Raw genomic sequence first — 23,172 nt, forward strand, 5'->3', positions numbered from 1 at the left:
TTAGTAATTCCCATTCACATGCACAACTAGAAAACATCTGTGTATAAGTATACTTATCACTTTTAAAATTTCAGCTGTTTCATGGCAAAGGATAATTACTCAGCTCTGAATTTTTTGCTCTGAGGAAAATTCTTCATTGAGCAAGGTCAGAGTGAAGATGTGACCCTGCAGATGACCATCGTGAAGGCCTGTTGCACAGGGGCTGTAGCTAATTGGGTGGAAATTAGTACAGCAAGAGCCACAGGTTGAAGATTGGTGCATTTCTGAAGCATGTCAGAGGTCAGAGCAATTAATTTAGGGACGCTTACAAGGACAGAGAACAAAGGTGGGAGGGCTTATTCTACACAGAAGTTACAAGGAATCCTGAGAGAGAAAGAAGCAGCTTGAACGGAGGAAGCAAGAAATCAGGAAAGATCAGTAGTGCTGAATTAGGAAGATTTTGGTGGAGGAGAGATTTGTCTACATTTGTATTTTTAAAAGTTGATGATAATGTTTTCATTGGTTGGGTGGTTTTTATTGTGTTTCACTGTGTCCATATTTATGTCTTTTGCTGTGGTGTTTGTGAACTAATTCATAACACAAAGTTCAGTGGGCATTGATGCGATTTTACACGGGCTAGGGTTGCATGAGTGGAGAAAGCGGAAGTAAAGGTTGACACCTAGGCCGCGGGGTTGCCTAGCAGCAGAGGACTTGTTCAGCTCCCCAAGGAAGGGGTGACTCCGAGGCTTCCGGCTTTCAGGGATTGGTAATCTCGCGATATCTCCCGATAGCCGAGGAAGGTGGGCTGGGCCTTAGACTCTTGGCACTCGATGTGCTTTTGAGATGGCCAAGTGGAACAGGCAATCAGAAGTGAGTGTCTGCAGCGCTGTTGCTCTGATCCCATGAGTATTAGAAACGTCCTAGAGACGTCCTGACCCGTTCTCCTTCTCTGACTCGAATCCATGAACTAACAGTGTGCTGGCTGCGTGTGACCAGAGAGTAACACATATCTACTAACGGGTGAATGTACAGCATGCCTTTTCAATAAGAAAAATGGGAATGAGAAGGGTTGAAAATATTTGTTGACATCTTGGAATTCATTACAGGATTTGTCGTCTTCCGGCGATGGTCTTGTCGCCCACCTTGAGGTAGGGCCGTTGAGCCCAAGGTGATCTGCCGTGTAACTCTTTCTTACCCTCACAGATTTTGTCAGCTGCCACGTGGTTGTTTATTGTAGCTATTGGATGGAATCATCTTTTTTTCAAATAATTTATTTTAGATATATAAAAACACTACTGACTTTTGCATGCTGATTTTGTATCCCTTAACTTTTTTGTTTGTTTGTTTTGTTTTTGGTACTGGGGATTGGACTCAGTCCTTGAGCTTGCAAGGCAGGCAGCGGAACCACTGGGCTAAATCCCCGGCCCACCCTTAACATTTTATTAGTTGTAGTAGTTTTCAGGTAGAATATTTTAGATGTGTGTGTGTGTGTGTGCATTCATATCATCTGCAAACATCCTTTCCAGTCTGTATGTCCTTTATTTCTTTAATTGTTCTGTCTAGGACTTCTAGTACTATGTTGAGTAAAAATGTTAAGGAAGGGCATTCTTTTCTTACCTTAGATTATCACTAGAGCCTGGAATGTTGTAGACCCCTTCTTGAGATTCTTTCCAGGTTCTTCTTGTCCTGAACAAAGATTGGACAAGACAAGTGAAAAGAGTAGAGGCTTTTTGGATTTATTAAAGGTAGGAAAATATGCTCTACAGAGTGAATGCAGGCCAATTAAAGTAGGAAACGAAGTAGAATAAAAGCAAATCACTGAGAAAGAGAGAGCACAGTGGTCATGAGGTTAATGGTGCTTGAAGCTGATTTGCTGGCCTAAAGATTATAAGGAGAAGGTTGAGGAGACCTCCTGTGGCTGTTTTCACTGAACAGGAGAGATCCATATCTCCTTGAAAGACAGGTTGGCATCTGAGAACAGGATCATCAATGATTTCAATTTTCTCTTTGAAGCCTCTTTAATCACTTACCAGCCCAATTATTTAAATATAAGATGGCCAAAAATTGCATTTTTGGGTTACTTTTTATACCAGGAAATAGAAAAATGACAATTTTATCAAATTTATTCAATAAATTTTTCTGTGTATGGTATATCTTTAAACATTCAATACACAACGCAATTTACAATCTGGATGGTAGTATCTAGTCTCTTTCCAATTCTTTTTGTATTATTGTCTTTCTTTGAACAGCACACTTTACAGTGTCATGTTGCCCTTTCCTTTTTTTTCCAGTGAGTGGTACAATTTCAATAAAATGTCTACTCACCAAACATATTAGTAATGATGTTAATGACAGATAATCTTGGTTGGTATTTCATTATCCTGTATGTTTTAGTTATTTGGTCTAATAGACCTAATGTAAATTGCAAATGACTGTTTCCAATAAATAACAAATGAGTTCCAAATTGTTTGGTCCAGAAGGTGCATAAATATTTTATAATAATATTTTCCCCTCACTTTGTGATTATAAGATAGCATGTTAGATGTTGGTCAGCTCTGTCAACACCACCCATAGAATTATTATACTCATTGACTACTATTGGTATTTTTTAGTTTAATTTATTCTTTCAATTTCTATCATTTCTATATTATGAATAATTGACAATAAGGACTGGTCTATTTTTTATCTATCCATTTCATAACACAGACTTTTCCTGTATAATATGCTAACATTTCTCCCTTTTTCAGATCTTTTGGTACTTCCTTCCTATTCAGTCTCAGTGTTCCAAACATGTCCATTTTGTATTACAAAAGAATATCAATGAGTTCTGGAGAAGTATAAAACTGATATCTAATGTACTTACAATAAGACTTTTTATAGATTGTAGCGCAAAATTATAGGTTATTTTTTAAATAAAAGAAACATGAATTAGTAAAAGAAAATAACCAGAACTTTCATTTCACTAGAAGTGAACATCAAAGGTGAATACAATGTTCTAAATAAAAAATTATGCAAGACATAGTTCATATAAAACATATAAACTGATGCAAACAAGAATTGACTGGTTGAGATGATACCTGCCCTAGTAAAGGGCGGGGATATACATAACCAGTACACTGCCTGAAACTGTTAAGTAGTTACGTCCATAGTTCTTGGGCCTTTCCAGAGACAAAGAGCCACGAAAGCCTGAACATAAAGGATTTCGCACCACTTTCCTTGCCTTTTGCAGAAAAGATCTAACTGAAGAATAGTATTGTAATTTAGACTACCATTCAGTACCCACCTCCTGCCATTTCCTGCTTTATACTGGATCCAAACAGTATTTCAATAGAAGACAAATTGTTCTTTTTTGAGATTTTCAGGGTCAAACTTTCTGATTTTTAAGGATATAACCACTAGGCATGTTTTTGGGGATCTGCAGGGCTTTTCCCATGGCACATTATGGAGCCAATGGAAAGGGAGAGAACACTGGTTCTATAGTCCTTCAACAGCCATACCTCACAGTATGTTGGAGACCTACTGAGTCCCTGGAGCGAGTTCTGTGAGGCTCAATTTCACTATCAGACCTATCTAGCAAAGTGAGCAGCACCATTATTCTCTTGGTTTTGTTGTTGTTATTGATGTTGCTCCTTAGAACTCTTCGTACCTTGCAACCCACAATGATTTCTAAAAGACAAGGGTGGAGTCCCTGGGTTTCCAAATAGCTACTTGAGGACAATAAGCTCCAGAAAGACCAAGGTGGAGCCCCTAGGGCTCTCTTTAGCCACTTAAGAAACAGTATCCCTCTCAATTTTCTCAATAATAAAATGTTTGATAATCACTTTGTTTAAATCAGTAGAGATAGAAGCCACTTTTTCAGCATTTAAGAGAAAAAGAAAAAAAAAACCTAGAAAGTTGTGCAAGGATTAGTGTTTGTTACTTATTGGCTCTAGCACTATGTTCGCATACTTATAGCTGATTGAGTTGAACTTCACCGGCTATGCACTTTGGTCCACTCAGGCTCTGAGACACAAATTACCTAAATTTCTGTTAGAATAGACAGGGAGGGGAATCTAACCTGATTCAGAAAAGAAGAGGGGGGGAGGCCCATATGTTCCCTGAAAGCTGAGGCTTTAATTCTTATCTATAAGTGTTACAGTGAAGTGTGACAGCTCACCAGTATAGCCAAGTGTTACAGCTCTGTGTTGCAGCTATCCAAAGCATCACTTGGAGAGATGGAGGGAACCCTTTGTTACACCAGCATGCTCGGAGGAGTTCATACTCCAAAGTCTGAGCCCTGAACAGAAGTGGAAATAGCCTTATATGGAGATCTATAGGGTAGGGGGTGCAGCTGCTTACTGGGAAGGTAGGCATGCTTGTAGTAGCAGAAAGGCACAGTTTAGCAGAAATTCTTGAAACACGTATCAGGTGAGTGTGCTCACAGAAGTGGGAGGGCAGAATTAACAGAACATTCTTGACATGTCTGGTAGGAACATTGTGCAGCTCAGAAATTACATTGCTTTAGGGCCAGGGATTTAACTTAGGGGCACCACATCTGCCTCATAAGCACATGGACCTGAGTTCAATTTCTGGTATCAAAAAAAAAAAAGTTACTTTGCTTGAACAGAACATCTTATGGCAAAAACATGGGGTGGGGTGGGGTTGGCATCGGACAAGGCCTGCCCAACTGTGCATTATTTCTTTAGCATAAGGATGAGATTTGCTGGTGTCCCTGAGGTCAGTTGAAAAAGAAAATGATGAACAAACACAGCAGAATATGTGCACTGGAATGGCTCTCTGAGAAAGTGACTCAATGAGACTTCCTAGAGGTAAAAGCTCATCTACAGGAAAAGCACAGATGAGGCCTTGAATACAAAAAGGGCAGCTACTCAAGCAGGAGACCAAGTAACTGATATTTATTTTTTTTTATTAAAGAGTGAGCTGAGTTTTTCTCACTCACAAACAAAACAAATCTACTTTTACCTCCTGGCTGGCTCGCCAAGACTATCTTACCAGGGTCTAGGCTGCTGTGGGATCCTTCTAGAGATTTTTCTCCAAGTTCTTGTCCTGAGCAAAGAAATGAACAAGATGAGAAAAAGATAAAAAGTTTTACTGATATTAAAGGTAAGAAAAGAAGTATGCCCTGTAGATTAAGAGTGGGCCACTGAGAGAGAGCCTCCAGACTGATGTCAGATCTAGTCTGTTCTGTCAAAAATCTGTTTGATTTCACACCAGAAGAACTGAAGATAGCATTTTTTAATTGGTCCTGGTTGTGAGGCTTGGGAACTATTTTTTGTTTGTTTGTTTGGTTGGTTGTTGTTTGTTCTTTGTTTTCTGTGGATGTGTCCTGAATCTCTGTGATTGACAGGTCATGCCCACTTGCTCAGCTGGCTGGCCATGCAGTAGTCTCCCTCAAGATCTTACAGAGAAAGATCTTTTTTTCCTATTCAGTATAATGATAGCAGTGGGCTTGTTATACATTACCTTAATTGGCTTGAGGTGTGTTCTAGTATACCTAATTTGGTCATGGTTTTTATCGTGGAGAATTATTGAGTCTTATCAAATGTGTTTTCTACATCTATTGAGATGATCATCTGGGTTTTGTTTTTCATTCTGTCTGATATGGTGTTTCACATATATTGAGTTGTGTACATTGAACCATTATCATATCTCTGGGATGAGTCCCACTATATCACGGTGAACAATCCTTTAAAGTGCTGTTAGATTTGATTTTGTTGTTCAGGATTTATTGGTGTGTAGTATTTTGTTGAGGATTTTTGCAGCTGTGCTCATCAAGATACTGGCCTGCAGCTTTCTTTTTTTATTGTTGTGTCCTTGTCTGATTTTGATGGGATATTGGTCATGTAGAGTAAGTTTGAAAGAATTGCCTCCTCTTCATTTTGAAGGTGTGTGTGGGGGATTATTTGAGAAGAATTGTTGCAATTCATGTTAGTTTTATTTGATAGCCCCCAAAGTCTTAACTCTTCCAGTGTCAACTTAAAAGTTCAAAGTCCAGAGTCTCCCCTGTTATGAATGGGACAATTCACTGGGAAGGAAATTCCCACCAGCTTTAAGTCTGAAAATCAAATGAGTTATCTGCTTCTAAAAATACAATGACACTGTTACTGGACAGGCTCTGAGGAAATTCCCAAAAGGGCAGATAGAGAACCTAAAATCACTCTATGTATAGATTAAGTTTGCAAGTTTGTTGAGTCCCATCACCTACAAAGAACTTGCAGGACACTTTGGTAAGAGACCTAAAGGAATTTATTAGGCAGAAATTTACAAATACACATTCACAGAAATAGTGTTGGCCAGGGGAGAGGATGCATTACTTGTTTTGAACTGGGAATATTTGTGTTTCTCTTGAGGGGAAAGAAACTCTAAGATGTTCTGACTTCGGGCGTGGTTTATGGGAAAAAGATGGACAACTTACAAAAAGATTAGGGTGCATTCAATAGAGAAACCCTATTTTACAGAAAAAAGATAGTCTATTCACAGGTGAAAAAAAGGCCAATTTGCAGGTAAAAGGGAATTATGTCTTCAAAGAGGAGAAAAGTTTAAACCAGAATCATGTTTCAAGGCTGGAGAGTTTTAACTTATATATTTATTTATAATTTTCCATTTTCTTATATCCTCTTCTATCTCTTTTTTCAGAGTGCTATAGTTTTCAGTGTAGAGGTCTTTTGCTTTTTTTGTTAGATTGATTCCTAGATACTTCATTTTTTTGGATGCTATTGTGAAAGGAATTGTTTCCCTAATTTCTCTCTCAGTGAGTTTGTTATTTGTGTACAAGAAGGCTGTTGATTTTTGGGTGTTGACCTTGTATCCAGCTACTCTGCTAAAAGTGTCAATTAAGTCTAGAAGTCTTTTGGTAGAGTGTTTTGGGTCTTCAATGTAGAGTATCATATCTTCAGCAAATAATGACAGTTTAACTTCTTCCTTTCCTATCTTTATTGCTTTAATTTGTTTCTCTTGTCTAATTGCTATGGCTAATGTTTCCAGAACTATATTGAAGAGGAGTGGTGATAGTGGGCATCCTTGTCTTGTTCCTGATTTTAACGTGAAGGGTTTCAGTTTTGGGCCATTTAATATGGTGTTGACTGCTGGTTTTTCATAGATAGCCTTTATTAAGTTGAGATATAGACCATCTATTCCAATTTTGTGCAGAGTTTTTATCATGAATGGGTGTTGAATTTTGTCAAATGCTTTTTCTGCATCTATTGAGAGGATCATATGGTTTTTGTCCTTGACTCTGTTAACATAGTATATTACATTTATTGACTTATGTGTGTTTATTTTTACTAGTAGACATTTGCAGTACCTAATGTTTATGTTCTTGGTATGGTGTTGGTATGTATACATGACACATATTATTTCCTTTTTTCATCCCCTTTTCCTCTTCTCCCTTTTCCCTCAGTGTTTATTTTTACTAGTAGACATTTGCAGTACCTAATGTTTATGTTGTTGGTATGGTGTTGATATGTATACATGACACATATTATTTCCTTTTTTCATCCCCTTTTCCTCTTCTCCCTTTTCCCTCCATCTCATGGACCCCTTTTCACTTGAGAAAGATTTATTTCCCTACTTCCTATTATCTATCTTTTATTTTGCTCCTTATTTATAATTTGGGTTTCTCATATGAGAGGTCTTGTTGTATTTAAGCTTTTGTGTCTGATTTATTTCATTTAACATTAAAGTCTCAAGGTGCATCTATTTTTCTACAAATGACTCAAGTTTATCTTTATGTCCAAGTAATACTCCATTGTGTGTAACTACCACATTTTCTTTACCCATTCATCTGTCAACATTGATGTTTTATTTTTAAAATTGCTGCTTTTCCTTGTATCCCTTCCACTTATCTTTATTTCATCTATCCTTCTTCGTTGGGACAGGCATAGAACAGGCATTTCAATTTCAAAAGGGAGAAATAGACAAGAAGAAAAGGGCAAATTAGTTCCAGGTAGTCTAAAACCTAATGAGATAAACAATGTTAAACCTTAAAGGTGGAGAATAATCTCACTTGAATCCATGTATCACATCCTGGGCACATTGGGAGTGGGGGTTAGGCTTCCAAGGACCCCAGAGGGAGGACCTCATTGTTTCTCTGGAATGAGGCCAGGCAGAGCTTATTCCAGGTTTGGGTTTCACATTCATAGCCCTACAGTTTTGGAGGTATTGAGGTCAGCCATACTTCTGTGGCTTCACTAGGCATTGCTCTAATAGAATCTGGGTAGTGGCTTACTGCTGTGACAAGCCTTTTCCTGGACACCTGGGCCTGTTTTTGTCCTGTCTGAGGTAGCCCAAGAATGTTCCACCTGAGTGCAGGGAACAGAAGACTCTAGGTGGCTCTGGGTCATGAATCTTCTCACCTCAGGGCCCTAACATGCTGAGGCTATGATCTAAAGGGAAGCCTCAATCATCTCTGAATGCATTGGGGGTCTTTCTGCCACTGAATTGATGATAACAACTGGCTCCTTTCTAGATGTGTCTAATTAGCAAATGGTTGCTTAGTCACACCTTCATTGTTTTCACTTCCTCTTTTTGTCCCTGTCCTTCACTTTCCCCTTATCCCAGATCACCTTTCCATCTCCATGAAGAGTATCTCCCTGTTTCCAGACATGGAAGGAAGGTTAAATTTTGCATGGCTCCTTTTGTATGAGAAACCTCAAAATATAAAATTGAGTGAAATAAAAGAGATAGTAGGTGAGGACCTTTGTGCTTTACCATCACATGGTAGAAGGACACACAAATGAGCACACACAAGACAGAGAGGAAGGACCAGGATGAACTTATGCTTTCATCAAGAGCCCACTCCTGCAATTTCTAATCCATTCCCATGTAAATGGCATTAATCTATGGATGAAGGCAGAGCCCCTTCCCCTCATCCCCTCTTAAAGGTCCCACTTTTCAACAGGAGTATAGTGGAAATTAAATTTAAACATGAATTTGTGGGGGGGGGGCTTTCAAATCATATGCTTTAGTTACTTTCTTGTTGCTGAGACAAAATACCCAACACCCAAAGTTAAAGGAGGAAACATTCATCTGGCTCACAGTTTGTAGAGGTTTCAGTCCGTAATTGGCTGGCTCCAAGGCAGAGTGGCTGGCAGAGGGGCATGGCAGAAGAGAAACATTCTATGCCTTGGAGGCAAGAAGGCAAAGTAGTGAGCAGCAGCAGCAAGCCTGCCTTTCCTCTCTCCCTTTGAATTTCATACAGGCTGTAAGCCTATTGATTGGTGTCCCCCTCCCCAAGGTGGAGCTTCCGTTACCTGCACCTTAATCCCAGTATCATACCCTTGCTCCACATTAACATATCCTAATCCAATGACCTTTGAAACTCTGTGCGTGCATGAGGCTTTGGGGGGACATCTAGATACCATCCTGACATTCTGACCCTGACCCCCAAAAGACTCATACACATCTGTTTATACAAAAAGTATTTAGTGCATCTTGAATTGCTAAAGTCTTAACATTTCAGCATTACTGGAAAGTCCAAATCCAAAGTTTGCTTTGAGAGTTAAGGCAAGCTCTTAGCTGTGACCCCCTATATAAATGAAAAGAAAGCTAAACATTTCCAACATACAGTTGCACAAAATAAACATTCATTCCACATAGGGGGAGAGAAAGGAATGGGACCAAAGAAAGTAAAACATCCAGCAGGGAAAGCATTAAGTCCTGTCGTTCCATGTTCAGCATCTGAGGCAGCCTGTGGCAAGATGTGAGCTGCAAAGCTCTAGGTTGGTTCTCCCTCTATGGCACTGCAAGCAGTTGCAGCTCTCCTGGCTCCCCTCTTGGGCTGGCTCTGCTCACCCTTGAAGCTTTCCTCAGACAATCTATGTTTCTGGCTTCTCCAACTTCTGGGGTCTCTACTTCACCTTTGGCTTCACACTCACAGCTTCACACACTGCTGTCTCAAGGATACACTGCCTGGCCTCCCAGGCCTTTTTCTGAAACCTCAGTGGAAGCCTTCCCAACCCCCCAGCTCTTGCATTATGTACTCACTTAAAACCAGCACCACATGGATGACAACAAGGCCCACTGCCGGCTGGAGCAATAGCCAGGCTTCCTTTTTTCTTGGCTCTAGGGGTGAATGCCTTGATTACTGAGCACTATGAACCCAGTCCCAAGGAACAAATTCCTTAGGCTGCCACCATTCCAGAACATGGTGCCCTGGGTCTCTCTTCTCAGAGGAAAGTCACCTTTGTAATATTGAGGCTGTGAAAGGTGGAGTTCGGATGGGTCTCATGATGTCCTCTGGCCACTTTTTCTATAGTCCTCTTCCTTCTCTGCAACCAAGTTATCCTCTGTGCCTTCTTTGCTACCAGAGCTTCCTTTCTGGCCAAATTCAAAATGTTTTAGATCATTCTGCTGGGCTCCTTGTTCATAGATCTGGCTAAAAGTCCCCACCAGTAGCCATGCCACCACTTCAACATTAGATTGCCTTGAAATTTCTTCTGTTAGATTAAGTAGTTCACTACCCTTAATCTCAGTTGCAGGCAATGTCTCTGGACAAGAGCAAAATGCAAATTTTCTGCCAAAGCATAACACCACATGGTCTAGCGTCCAACTGCTAATGCAATCCTTCTTTCCAAAAGAAACCTTCTGAGCCTGCTCTTTACTGGCTGCATTTCTGTCAGCATTCTGATCTTCTGGACTCTGACCAGACTCTTATCATGCCAGGGCTGCTTCTCATCATTCCAGGGCTGCAGCATTTCCAAACCTTCCCAAACTCTTTCCATAAGCTAGTTCCAAAGGCTTCTGAACCACATGGCCAGGTGATGTCACAACAATGACCCCATTTCTCTGGTACCAATATATCTGTCTTAGTTACTTTTTTCATTGCTGGACAAAATACCCAACACCCACAAGGTAAAAGAGGAAAGGCTTGTTTCACTTTACAGTTTGTGGAGATTTTAGTCCCTGGTCAGCTGGCTCTAAGGCAGGGCAGCATGGAAAATGGTATCACAGAGGAGAAACAGTTCATGGAATGACAGGCAGAAGGCAGTGAGGAGCAAGCAGCAGTGGCACACCTTCTCTACTTCCCTTTATAGTCTATCCAGGCTGTAAGCCTGTTCATTGGTGCCATTCACACTCAGGGAAGTACTTCTATTATCTAATCCTTAATCCCAGTATCACACCCTTAATCTACATTCATACACCCTAATCCAGCCACCTTTGAAACTCCCCACATATGAATAAATGAGGTTTTGGGGTTTTGTTTTTGTTTTTGTTTGTTTGGTTGGGGAGGGCACCTATATATAAGGTGTAACACCATAGCAATGGCCTTCTTTCCTTTTTCAAAAGTATTTCCTTTTTTTCTTGGAGTGGAAAGTATTTCTAAACCTATAGAATAAAACTCTGGACATAGTTACATAACTATATATTTTATACTTAAGGTATGTTAAAATGTTATACTATTCCAAAGCAGGCATTATTAGTTGATCTACTGACATTTTATTGATATTCAGTGAGTGAAGTTATGTCTGTTTCATCACTGTTTAGGCTTATTACAGCCATGCTCTGATACAAGGAATTTTGTGGCACTACCTGTATGTGAAAATAGATCCACAATTTCTCACTGGGATGCAGCAATACCCCTTGGGTAGATTAGATGATAGTAGTCCTTCTCTTCAAGCATAAATTTTCCTGGTATGCAATATTTCTATCCCCAAATGGTTGATTTTTAACAGGACCGTTCTTTGGTGTGAGACTATCAGTATACACTGAAACTTAATAATAATAAATAACCCATGAAAATTGTTGCTGTGTTTTCACTAAGGTTATTATTTCCTAGATCTTCTGTGAGGCTCCATGGGGAAAATTCCTCTTTGGAAAAGTATAATTATCTGGAGTAGCTGCTCACCTTGGTTCTCCATAATGAACGACATAGCAAACTTTTTTTGTAGAGGGCAAGATAATAGATATTTTCTGCCTTACAAGCTATATGTCTGTTTTTAAAAATTAATTTTATGGGTACATTTAATGCATACAATATAATGACATTCATTGTTGGAAATTTGTACCTTTACATAATCAACCTTGGTTCTTATTTGCCATGTGTCTGTTTTTAAAAATTAATTTTATGGGTACATTTAATGCATACAATATAATGACATTCATTGTTGGAAATTTGTACCTTTACATAATCAACCTTGGTTCTTATTTGCCATGTGTCTGTTTTTAAAAGCATTATAGGGCCAGTGATTTAGCTCAGTGGTGCTGTGCCTGCCTTTCAAGCACAAGGTCCTGAGTTCAATCCCCAGTACCACCCCCCGTGCCCCCACAAAAAAGCCATTATACGTTACCATCATTACACAAAGGTAGCCATCAATATTTGAATGAGCATGGCTATGTTCCAATAAAACCTTATTAATGGATGTTGAAGAATGAACTTCATATGATTTTCATGTGTCATGAAATATCTTTCTTTTGATTACTTTTATCATTTCAAAAAAAAATTCTCATGATATACAAAAAACAGATAATGGGATGAATTTGGCTCATGGCCCTGAGTTTGCTGACATCTGGTATATGATAGAATGCCAAAACACTTGTTTTATATAATTAACACATGCTTTCAGTCCCCTTCCCAAATGCTTTTCTCATTAAAAATTACAACAAAATATTTTTCATGTGTAAAAGCAAGTATTAGATTGAGATAGACAGCTGATATCTATGTTCAGAATGGATTGGATCTTGAAAAGAGTTTTAAGCGCTGTGGTTTAGGACTATGTCATTTGCTTTATCAATGAGCAGGTGGAATTTGTGAGCTTCTCTTTCATGTTTGTGTTTTGTTTCTTTTGTTTTTTCAGCTGAGGGTCTTCAAGTTAGCGAAGTCCTGGCCAACCTTAAACACACTAATTAAAATAATCAGCCACTCTTTTGGAGCCCTTGGAAACCTGACTATGGTCCTAGTCATCGTGCTCTTTATTTTCTCAGCAGTTGGCATGCAGCTCTTTGGCAATAAATTCTGTTCCACAAGGAATTCAACTTCCTGTAGCTCTGTTACTAACTCCTGTCAACGGCGCTGGCACATGGGGGATTTCTACCATTCCTTCCTGGTGGTGTTTCGCATCCTCTGTGGGGAATGGATCGAAAACATGTGGGAATGTATGCGAGAAGTTAATATACCACTGTGCGTGATTGTCTTCGTGTTAATCATGGTGATAGGAAAACTTGTGGTGAGTTTCTTAATTTTCTTTTAAAGAAAAAAAAATATGATGTTCTCAAATGCATTGGCTTCTTTTCAGCACTTGCTAGTGAAGGTTCTTATTCTAAATATAATATGAAATAAGTCTTTAAAATCTTCTTTTGAATTTGGTTTGAGGATAGTATGGAAATAAAACCCCTGTCACACAGGGCTCATATTGATTGAGGCTCAACAGCTAGTCTATTCCAGATGATTATTCTAAGACAATCACATTCCCTGTGCCAGTGATTGACTGAGGTAAGGGTGTGAACTTAATTAACTCATAAGATCTAAAGAGGTGACCCTGGGAAAACATGGGGAAAATTTCTTGCTATTAAAAATATCTGTGAGAAAAATGACCCTTTACTTCCCCTGGACCTTTTTATGACTGTCACTCCTGGAAGACCTGTAGACATGTACAATGATGAGAAGGACCAGCCTAAAACAAAGCCACTGCCGAGTAAGGAAGAGTGAAAGGATGGGACAAATGTATCTGCATGTCACGATGGGTCCCCATTCTATTTTCAAGTCTCTCATTATGCTACTTTGTCTTATTGTGTGATAGACTTGAGTCTCTTCCTGGTAGCTAGAGACATGGGTACTTATGGAGAAACTAAGAAGGTGCACATCAGTGAAGGTCTGAACAAACAGATGCTACCCAGAGGTCCTTGAATATAAGATCTTCAGAATCAAGATAGGACGGTTGGGCAAATATAATTATTCACACAAAATATCTTTATCCTATGTACCTCATAAATGATTCTTACACAGTAAGGGATACAAAAATTCAGAAGATCAGTACATCACCAGTGAGAGTGGGAAGAGTGCATTGAGAGGGAAAAAACACCTGAGAAGCAAGAGAGACTTACACAAATAGAGGAGAATGTGAGCAGCGACCTAGGGCTTGGAGTTCCCACGGTAAGGTGAAGGCACTGTGACTAGATCTGTTCCTGTCCTGTGACACTTCTGAGAAGCTGTCTCTTTTTGAGCTGAAACCAGAAACAAAGGAATTTAAAGAGGTCAAGATGGTGAATTGGAGGGTTGCCAGTATAAGAAAAAGCCCAAGTAAGAAGGTACTGGGATGATCTTAATCATCTTTCTCATCACTGAGACACACATTTGATACCTGCAACTTAAAAGAGGAGAGGTTTTTATTGGCTCAGTTTGTAGAAATTTTAGACCATAGTGAGTGGGCTCAAGGCAGGGCAGCTTGACAAAGGGGCATGATGGAGGAAAAGCTGCTCTTCTCAGGATGATCAGGAAGAGGGAGAGGACCAGGGAAGGGAGACTTGCCCTTCCAGGTCATACCCCTGGTGACCTGCCTATCCTACCAGATCCTAGATCCTAGCAGTAAGTAAGTTATAAAGCCCCCAAATCCTGTCACCTTCCAAAAGCCCCACCTATGTGTGCATAGGACTTTTGGAGAACATCTAGATATAAAATATCTAGATAAAAATATCTAGGGACAATCTCAATTCAAAGTGATATATGCTTAATAGATATTGTGAAATAGAAAATGTTCAAATGGGAAGGGGAACAAGACAGAGAGGAGGAGGAAAGGAAGGAAGGGGAAAAAAAGGAGAATAGAAGGGAAAAAATGGCCACAAAGCTTTTGTAGATAAGAAGGGAAAGAGAGGTTGAAGGGATGGGGAAAAAAGAAACAAGATATCCTGTATGGGTACAAATTCCCTATGTTGAATACTATCATTATGTATATCTACAATGTACTAATAAATACATTTTTTACAAAAGTGATATATGCCTCAAAGGAAGAGCTGCTGATTTGGTCCAAACTCCTTTGCCTTCACCAGGATACCTCTTTGAAGTTAGGGGAGCTGGGCCTAAAAAGACCACACAAAATATACTATCTCTCACATTGTACAAACAGCAGAGGGCTGCATAGTGGCCTTGGACATTAGACCCATATCCTTGCTGGCAAGTCCTGCAAAAATCCAAGCTCAGAATCCATCTGGTCCCCAGACCATGTACACTTTTGATCTGCCACACGGTGACTACTCCATTCTCCTCTACTTTTGCTAGGCACTACAGATACTTGTTACTTATATTTGGATAAACTGGACTTGGCTGTTTGTGTCCTTTAACTTCAAGTTGTCTTTGGTCTTACTATCTTCCTTCCTCACTTGTTTTATTTTATAGATGAACTTTCTTCAGAGATAATAGGCACAGAACTCTCAGGTGACTTTGAGTGCTGGGAAAAAAGCTCACTCACTGTATTTTTCCTTTGTGGTAATTTCAATTCCCCTGTTACCCATTTGACCCCTAGGTGCTCAACCTTTTCATCGCTTTACTGCTCAATTCCTTCAACAATGAGGAGAGAAACGAAAACCAAGGAGAGGCCAAGAAAACCAAAGTGCAGTTAGCACTGGATCGGATCAGCTGGGCTTTTTCTTTTGTGATTCGTACTCTTCAGCATTTCTGTCACAAGTGGTTCAGGAGGCAGAAGTTACCAAAGCAGGAAGAGACAACAGAAGGCTCAGCTACAGACAGCAAAGGCATTCCCCAGGTCTCAGAGATGAAAGGAGGCTCAGAGACCCAGGAGGAGTTTGATGGGCCGGCCTCTGCAAGGAGGACGTTAGGTGTGGGGTGTGATCACATTTGGTTGGCCCCACTTGCACAGGAAGAGGATGATCCTGGGTATATTGATAGAGAGGAGGAATTGCCCATCACACCACCTGATGCTGCAAGACAGGTATGAAATTTCATATACTAATTTATAGGTCATACCAAGTGAGAGTTCCTATAGGCTGCTGTTGCTCCCCTGTTCTGAGAACTGTGGTGACATAATAAGAAATTGTGGTGGCTACACTTTGACCCCCCCCCCAGATGCATACCCCAGAGCAGGTTTCAGACACAGTGCTGCTTGGATGGCACAACGGGAACTCTCAGAAGAGTTCAGAGGGAGCAAGATCAAATGGGCTGGGGCAACAGAGGAAGAAAGTACCTTGTGATGAACTCTATGAGGATTGGCTCAGAAGTGAGAGAAGAGGATGAGGAAAGTGAAGTAAAAGAGGCAGTGATGGAAATAAACTCAGCCTCTGCAGGACCAGGCTCATGGATGAGAAGGGTAGGAGGTAAGGGTTGCCAGGGAGTGTGAGAGGCATGGGTGCTATCTTAGTGTAACCTCCCATAACAAATATCACAGGCTGGATGGCTTCTAAACAACTGAAATTTATTTCTCATGGTCCTGGACAACAGGAAATACAAGATCAAGGTGCCAGCAGAGTTGGGTCTGGTGAGAGTCAGTTTCCTGGTTTGTAAATGACCCCTTCTGGTGGCAACTAAGACAAGCTCTTGGGCCCCCTTATAAAGACACTAATCAGAGTTATGCTATCCCCTCTCAGAGGCCCCACTATTGATATCATCACCTTAGAGGGTAAGATTTCAGCATCTAAATTTTGGAGGTATATAAGCACTCAGACCACAACAGATGTACTAAATTAATTAGTCACTTTGTTTTGGAAGCAAAACGGGCTGTTTGCAACCTGCTGAGTTTTTCATAAGGATTACAACTAGCAGCGTGTTCACATTAGCCACACACGAGAATTGTATTTACTCCACATCCTTGCTCACATTTGATGATGTTAGCCTTGAATTTGTAGTGGTACCTCATGGTTTTAATTTTTACTTCACTGGGAAATAATAAATGAGACTGACTGCACATCTTTTTTATGTGTCTTTCAGCCACTTATGTATTTCATTGATAAAATATTTCTTGTCCGTATTTATTGTGAGATTAGTCATCATTATTGAATTGCATTGTACTCTGGACATGTCTTTTGTCTGATAATTATGGCACATATTTTCTACCAGTCTGTGGCTTGTCCTTTATTTTTATTTATTTATTTATTTATTTATTTATTTGGTACCGGTGGTGATCGAACTCGGGTTCTTGCACTTGAGAGGCAGGCAGCAGAACCACTGAGCCAAATCCCCGGCCCTATCCTTTATTTTCTTAATAGTATCTGTATTAATCTGTTTCACTGCTGTAACAAAATACCTGAGGTGGGTATAAAGAAAAGAGGTTTGTTCGCTGAAGCTTTTTGAGACAGAATCTTCCTATGTAGTTCAGGCTGAACTTGAATTCACTGTGTAGCCCAGGCTGGCCTTGAACTCACAGAGATACTTCTGCTTCAGCCTCTCCAAGGCTGGAATTACAGGCCTCTACCACCTGCCAAGCTAAAAGGAGATTTATTTAGTTCAGTTTTGGAATTTGAAAATTCAGACAGCATTGTCTTGGTTCTGGCCAAGGCTGTCTGGCTGATCTCATCACATCATAGCAGATGGCATTACGGTTGGAGCATGTGCCAGAGGGAGAGACCACACAGTGAGACAGAAGCCAGGAAGTGGGAAAGGGCTCATCTTTTTTTTTTTTTTCTTAATGTATATAATAATCTCTCTTGAAGGAACTAACTGGGGTCCCATAAGAGCTGCATTAATGTGTTCCAGTGGCAGTGTCCCCAGTAACTTTAACCATTTCCTACTAGCTTCATATTTTAAGGTTTCACCACCTCCCAACATCACCACACAAGGACTGAACTTCCAGTCCATGAATCCCAGGACACAAATCTTAGCAGTATCTTTCACTGAGCTGAAGCTTCTAATTTTGATGATATATAATTTATCAGAATTCTTTCTATTGTTCATACATATTATTTCCACTTGTTTAACCTAAAGTCACAAAGATTTTGTTTTTTCAAGTTTTCATGGGTTTATCTCAGGGTCAAGTTTATTTTCCACTGCAATTTAATTTTTGGTTATGACTGAGTTAAGATACTTTTTATATATTCATATGGGCATATATTTCTGTGCTATTAATTTGGTTTCATTGAACTCTTTCTCTTTTTATATATCTTTATAATAATACCAAAATTATCTTGATAATGTAAACTTACAGTTAGTTTTGAAAGCAAGTAATATAACTCTATTAGTCAATTTCCCATCACTGGGACAAAATACCTGACACCCACAACTGAAGAAAGCAGGTAGTTTGTGGCTCACAGGTTTTGTGGTTTCAGTCCATGGTCGGTTGGCTTCAAGGCAGAAACTTCAGAGCATAAGGGTATGGCGGGGCTAAGCTGCTTAGTTCATGGTGTTGGGGAAGCAGATCAGGGGAGCAGTGTCAGAGGAGAAGGGGCTAGGGACCAGAGACAGTATCCAAAGCCATACCTGAATGAACCACTGACACACACCCAGAAGTGTGTTCCACCAGTCCCCTGGGTGGCTCCAAACCAATTAAGTTGACACAATCAACCTTAATGGCCACACAAACTTTATAGAGGGCTGTCATAGTACAAAACATTTTCACCTGCACATGAGACTTAATATGATACTTGGGAGGTTCTAGTAACTCATCCCTAGTTAATATAGTAGTAGGGTCTCTGTGCAACTTCTTCAAGTCCTAGGGGACGAGCTACTACATAAGAATAACTCTGGTCTTTCAGTATTATTATTATTATTATTATTATTATCATTATTATTTGGCATCAGGGAATTAAACTGGGGTCCTTGTGCTTGTGAGTCAGGTGGCAGAACCACTGAGCTAAATTCCTGGCCCAACTCTGGTCTTTCAGATAGTTAGACTATATGAGGCCATGAGCAGTGATAGAAAGGATCCCTGAACAACAAAGAAAAACTATCTCTTGGGCTGTAGGGATCAGGGAGCAGCCCAGTGATGACTTCATTCCCCAGGGAGGGGAATGTCTCAGCATCTCAGTCTTTAGAAGGCTAGTTGAGTTCCAGGAGACTGAGTACTAGAGTTTTTCGGCCTGTAGGGTGAGATGTCTCAGCTCAGCTAGTTCTCTGTCTCTAGAATACAGGGAAACATGTCCTCTTAGCCCAGGGATTTATAGTTCCTTGATGTGGCCAAGGAACTTATTCCTATGGGGGCAGTATACCACTTCAACTCAGACCTAGGTACTATGATTAGTCTGTGGGGCCAAGATACTTTTAGCCCAGGAAGTAATGCATACCTTCAACTCTAAGGAGCAGAGTGTAGAGGCCATTTGGGAAACTGGACCTCAGAGTGGCAGTTCTCTTCATTTTTGTACATTATCTAGGTGTGCCCCTGGCTTGGGCCTGCCCCCCTGCATAGCTGCTGTCTGGGAGGGCCTTTGGCTGGGGGCTGTGCATCTGAGTCACTGGTGTCTGAGCAGGCTTCTGTCTGGGGTTTGCATGCACTCACCAGTGGTATCTGGGTGGGCCTTTGGCTGTTGCTTGCCTGCCTGCATAGCTCTTTCCCAGGAGGGCCTTTGGCTTGGGCCTATGGGCCCAACAGCTGGGATCTGGGCAAGGCCCTGGCTGGGACCTGCGTGCACCCATGCAGTTCTGGTCCACCTGGGCTCTTGATATCTGTGTGCACTTACCAGTGGAATCTGGGCAGGCCTCTATTCCGTTGTATTTAAACACCACATTTTCTTTATCTACTCATCATCTGTTGACAGACATAAAATCCACTTCCAGGATTTAGCTATTAGTTGCACAGTAGTTGCACTGCTGTGCCTGTGTCACTGCAGTAGGATGTCTTTAGCTCTCTTTGGAAAGATACCTACAAGTATTTTGGGAATAGCTGGATCAGATGGAATTGGTGTTTGTAATTTTTTGAGGAATCTCCATATTAACTTCCATAGTGTTTGTACTGCTTTACATTCCTACCAACAATGTAGAAGGGTTTTGTTTTCTACCACAGCTTTACCAGCATTTGTTATCACTTGATTTCTGGATGATGGCCACCATTCCTTCTGGGGTAAGAAGAAATCTGTGTTGTTTCCATTTGTATTCTCCAGAGGCCGGCAGTCATAGTGTGTGACTGTGGCAGGGCCGAGGAAGAAAGATTACTTGGAGATGAGACTTGGTTTGGACGCCAAGAGGCCCAGAGGAACTGCTTTACTGAGACTTATCAGAGAAAACCTCAGGAAAAAAAGCCCACTGAGACCTCCATGGCTGCTGATTTGTAATTGAAGGACATGAGAACAAAGATGCGGAACCAAAACATTTGTGGCATCTGTATAGGAGTCTTGGTCAGAGAAGGAACAGGCTGGCTCGCGACATGACACCTGCTGACTTAGTTTAAACAGTCTTTTGGGGGCAGAAGGAATACAGTCACCAGAACTGACATCTCTGAAAATGACTTATGGTTGCTTCTGCTTAGCTTACTGCCTTTGCAGACCCTCTGTAGTCTTTAACTATGAATTCCAGGAGCTTTGGAACTTTTGCTCTGAGGGCTTTCCCTCTTTACATGCAGCCAGAGTCTCCCCACAGCCATGATGTTGAGCATTTCTTCAAGTATTTACTGACCACCCTGAGAAGTACCTATGCATTTCAGATGCTCATTTTATGAAAGGATCTTTTACTTTGGGGGGAAATCTAATTTTGAGGGGTTCTTTATGTATTCTAGGTATTAGTCCTGTCTCTGAGGAATAGCTGCCAATTTTTTTTCCAATTTCGAATTCCCATAAGTTCTGGTATGTTATACTGGCATTATCATTTAATTCTAGGAACTGTCTAATTTTTTGCTTGGTCTTCTGTGACCCACTGATTATTCAAGAGAGCATTATTTTATTTCCTTGTGTTTGCATAGTTTCTGTGGTTTCCTCTGCCATTGATTTACAGTTTCATTGCTCTATGGTCTGATAATAGTTATGGGATCATTGCAGTCTTTGCATTTATTCAAGTATGCTTTGTTGGCTAGTATGTGGTCCATTTTGGAGGAAGTCCCATGTGCTTCTGAGAAGAAAGTATATTCTGTTGTTGTTGTGTGGGACATACTGTAGTTCTATGAAGTCCATTTGTTCCAAGGTTTGATTCAACTCATATTTCTTTGTTGATTTGTGTGTGTGTGTGTGTGTGTGTGTGTGTGTGTGTGTGTAGTTGACCTGTCTATTTGTGACAGTGGGGTTTTGAGGTCCTCAGGTATGATTGTGGTGATCTTTACCTGATCTTTTTTGTTCAGTCATTTTTATTTTATGAAATTAGGTGTGCTGGTGCTCTGTGCATATATGCTTATAATTTTTATCTCTTCATGTTGTATAATTTCCTTAACCAAAATGTGGTTACCTTTTCTGATCAGTTTTGTCTTGAAGTCTGCTTTGGGATTAGGGTAGCCACTCCTGCTTGTTTTCAGGTTCCTATTGCATGGAATATTGTTTTCCATCCTTTGACTTTTAGCCTATAAATTTCTTTTGGGATTAAATAGGTTTTTGTATATAGCATAAGGTTCGCTTTTGTTTTTCTTCCCCTTGATCCATTCTGCTAGTCTGTGTCTTATGGTGGGGGAATTGAGACCATGCATATTGATAGGTATTATTGGAAGATACTGAATCATTCCTGTAATTGCATTATTTTCCTATTGCTGGTTCCCCCCGCCAAACTTAACCACTCATCTTCCTTACTGTATTTGTTCTATTAGACACTTTGCAATTGTTATCTTAACTGTCTATTTCTAGAATACCTTTGAGAATATTTTGGAGTACTGTTTAGGTTATGAATATCCTTAGGTGCTGTTTGTTATGGAAAGACCTTATTTCGCTATCAACTTTTGAAGATAGTTTTGAAGGATGTATCAGTCTGGGTTGGAAATTTTCTCTTCAGGTTTTAAACCCTTCACCCAGACTCTTCTTGCCTTTAAGAGTTGTGTTGAGGAGGCTGCTTAATTCTACTGTATTTACTTTATAAGAAGTTTCTTTTGCTTTTCTCTAACAGCCTTTGTGTTTTGTCCTTGAGCTGGACTTTTGGTATTTTGACTCTGAAATACAAGTAGTGGAGAGACTCTTTTCTGATGGTGGCTATTTTGGATTTTATATACCTCATTTATCTTTATGTCAGATTCTTTCCCCATACTTGAAACTTTTCCACTATTATTTCTGTAAACAAGTTTTTAAAGTGCCACCTGTCTTATCTTCTAATTTTTCACTAATTCTGGTTAATCTTAGATTTGCCTTCTTTGGGTCATCTAGCAGCTGTCAGATTCATTTTTTGTTGTTTTCTTGTTATTTTTAAGGCATCTCTGAATAATTGCTCTGCAACACCAGCTCTGTCTTACATTAGTCACTTCTGCTCTCCATATTTTTAATATAATTTTTAATTTGGATTTCTGTTTGATAGCTTTTCATGGACTCTGATTTTTTGCTAAATGGTTCATTCATGATTTGTATCATTTTGTAAACTCAGCTAGCTTTTTACTAGTGTCTTTTGTAATCTTACTGATGATTAAGTTCATTATCTGTTTAGTTATATCTTCTTTGAGCTCAGCAAGCACGTTATTGATCTTTTTCTTTAACCTCTGTTACCCTTTCAAATAATTTGTCTGTGGCTGTTGATCCTTTCTCTCAGTGCCCCATTTTTCACCTTTCAGGGAACTGGGAGTTTTGGAGTCATTCGGTTGTCTTCCCAGGTTTCTGTTATTTTGTTCTGTTTGTGTTGAGGTTTGTGGACTGGTTAAAATGGTTGTTAGTATGAAGCCCTCTTTAGTTAGTGTCTGCTTTACAGTAGTGTAGTCTGGGCCTGGCTAACTATGGGCCATTGTTCTGTCCCAAGATCCAACCTCCTTTATTTATCTGAGAGGAGAGGCTGCATTGTATTTGGCCCAGCACTCAGTTCTCCAGGAATGGGTTGCGCTATTGTTAATGACACAAGGCGACTCAGATACTGACAGCAGCAATTAAATCAATGAGAACAATGCTTTACAGTAGTGTAGTCTGGGCCTGGCTAACTATGGGCCATTGTTCTGTCCCAAGATCCAACCTCCTTTATTTATCTGAGAGGAGAGGCTGCATTGTATTTGGCCCAGCACTCAGTTCTCCAGGAATGGGTTGCGCTATTGTTAATGACACAAGGCGACTCAGATACTGACAGCAGCAATTAAATCAATGAGAACAATCATCTAAGACAAAGTGGTTATTGACTTATCGTGAGAACCAGTAATGTACCACCCTTAAGTGTAGAAAATAGGGCTATAATTGTAGTGTAAACACTAAGACAAACCAAATATGGACGTAGAGTGAATA

At 40.1% G+C, this 23,172-nt stretch overlaps 1 protein-coding gene across 9 annotated transcripts in view; it reads left to right on the forward strand.

Annotated features, from left to right (window-relative positions):
- Positions 1–23,172, forward strand: part of Scn11a (sodium voltage-gated channel alpha subunit 11) — a 143,214-nt gene that overhangs the window by 56,651 nt on the left and 63,391 nt on the right. For all 9 annotated transcript variants that reach the window (XR_004518772.1, XM_033768041.1, XM_033768040.1 and 6 more), the window contains exons 15-16: positions 12,774–13,142; positions 15,435–15,860. Coding sequence is in view for 8 of the 9 variants with exons in the window: in XM_033768041.1 (XP_033623932.1) it covers positions 12,774–13,142; positions 15,435–15,860 (795 nt within the window). In the remaining variant the exon portion in view is untranslated. The remainder of the gene's footprint in view (positions 1–12,773; positions 13,143–15,434; positions 15,861–23,172) is intronic.

This window comes from Fukomys damarensis, unplaced genomic scaffold, assembly GCF_012274545.1.
Source record: "Fukomys damarensis isolate Sample0158 unplaced genomic scaffold, DMR_v1.0_HiC HiC_scaffold_24, whole genome shotgun sequence".
Taxonomy (NCBI): Eukaryota; Metazoa; Chordata; class Mammalia; order Rodentia; family Bathyergidae; genus Fukomys; species Fukomys damarensis.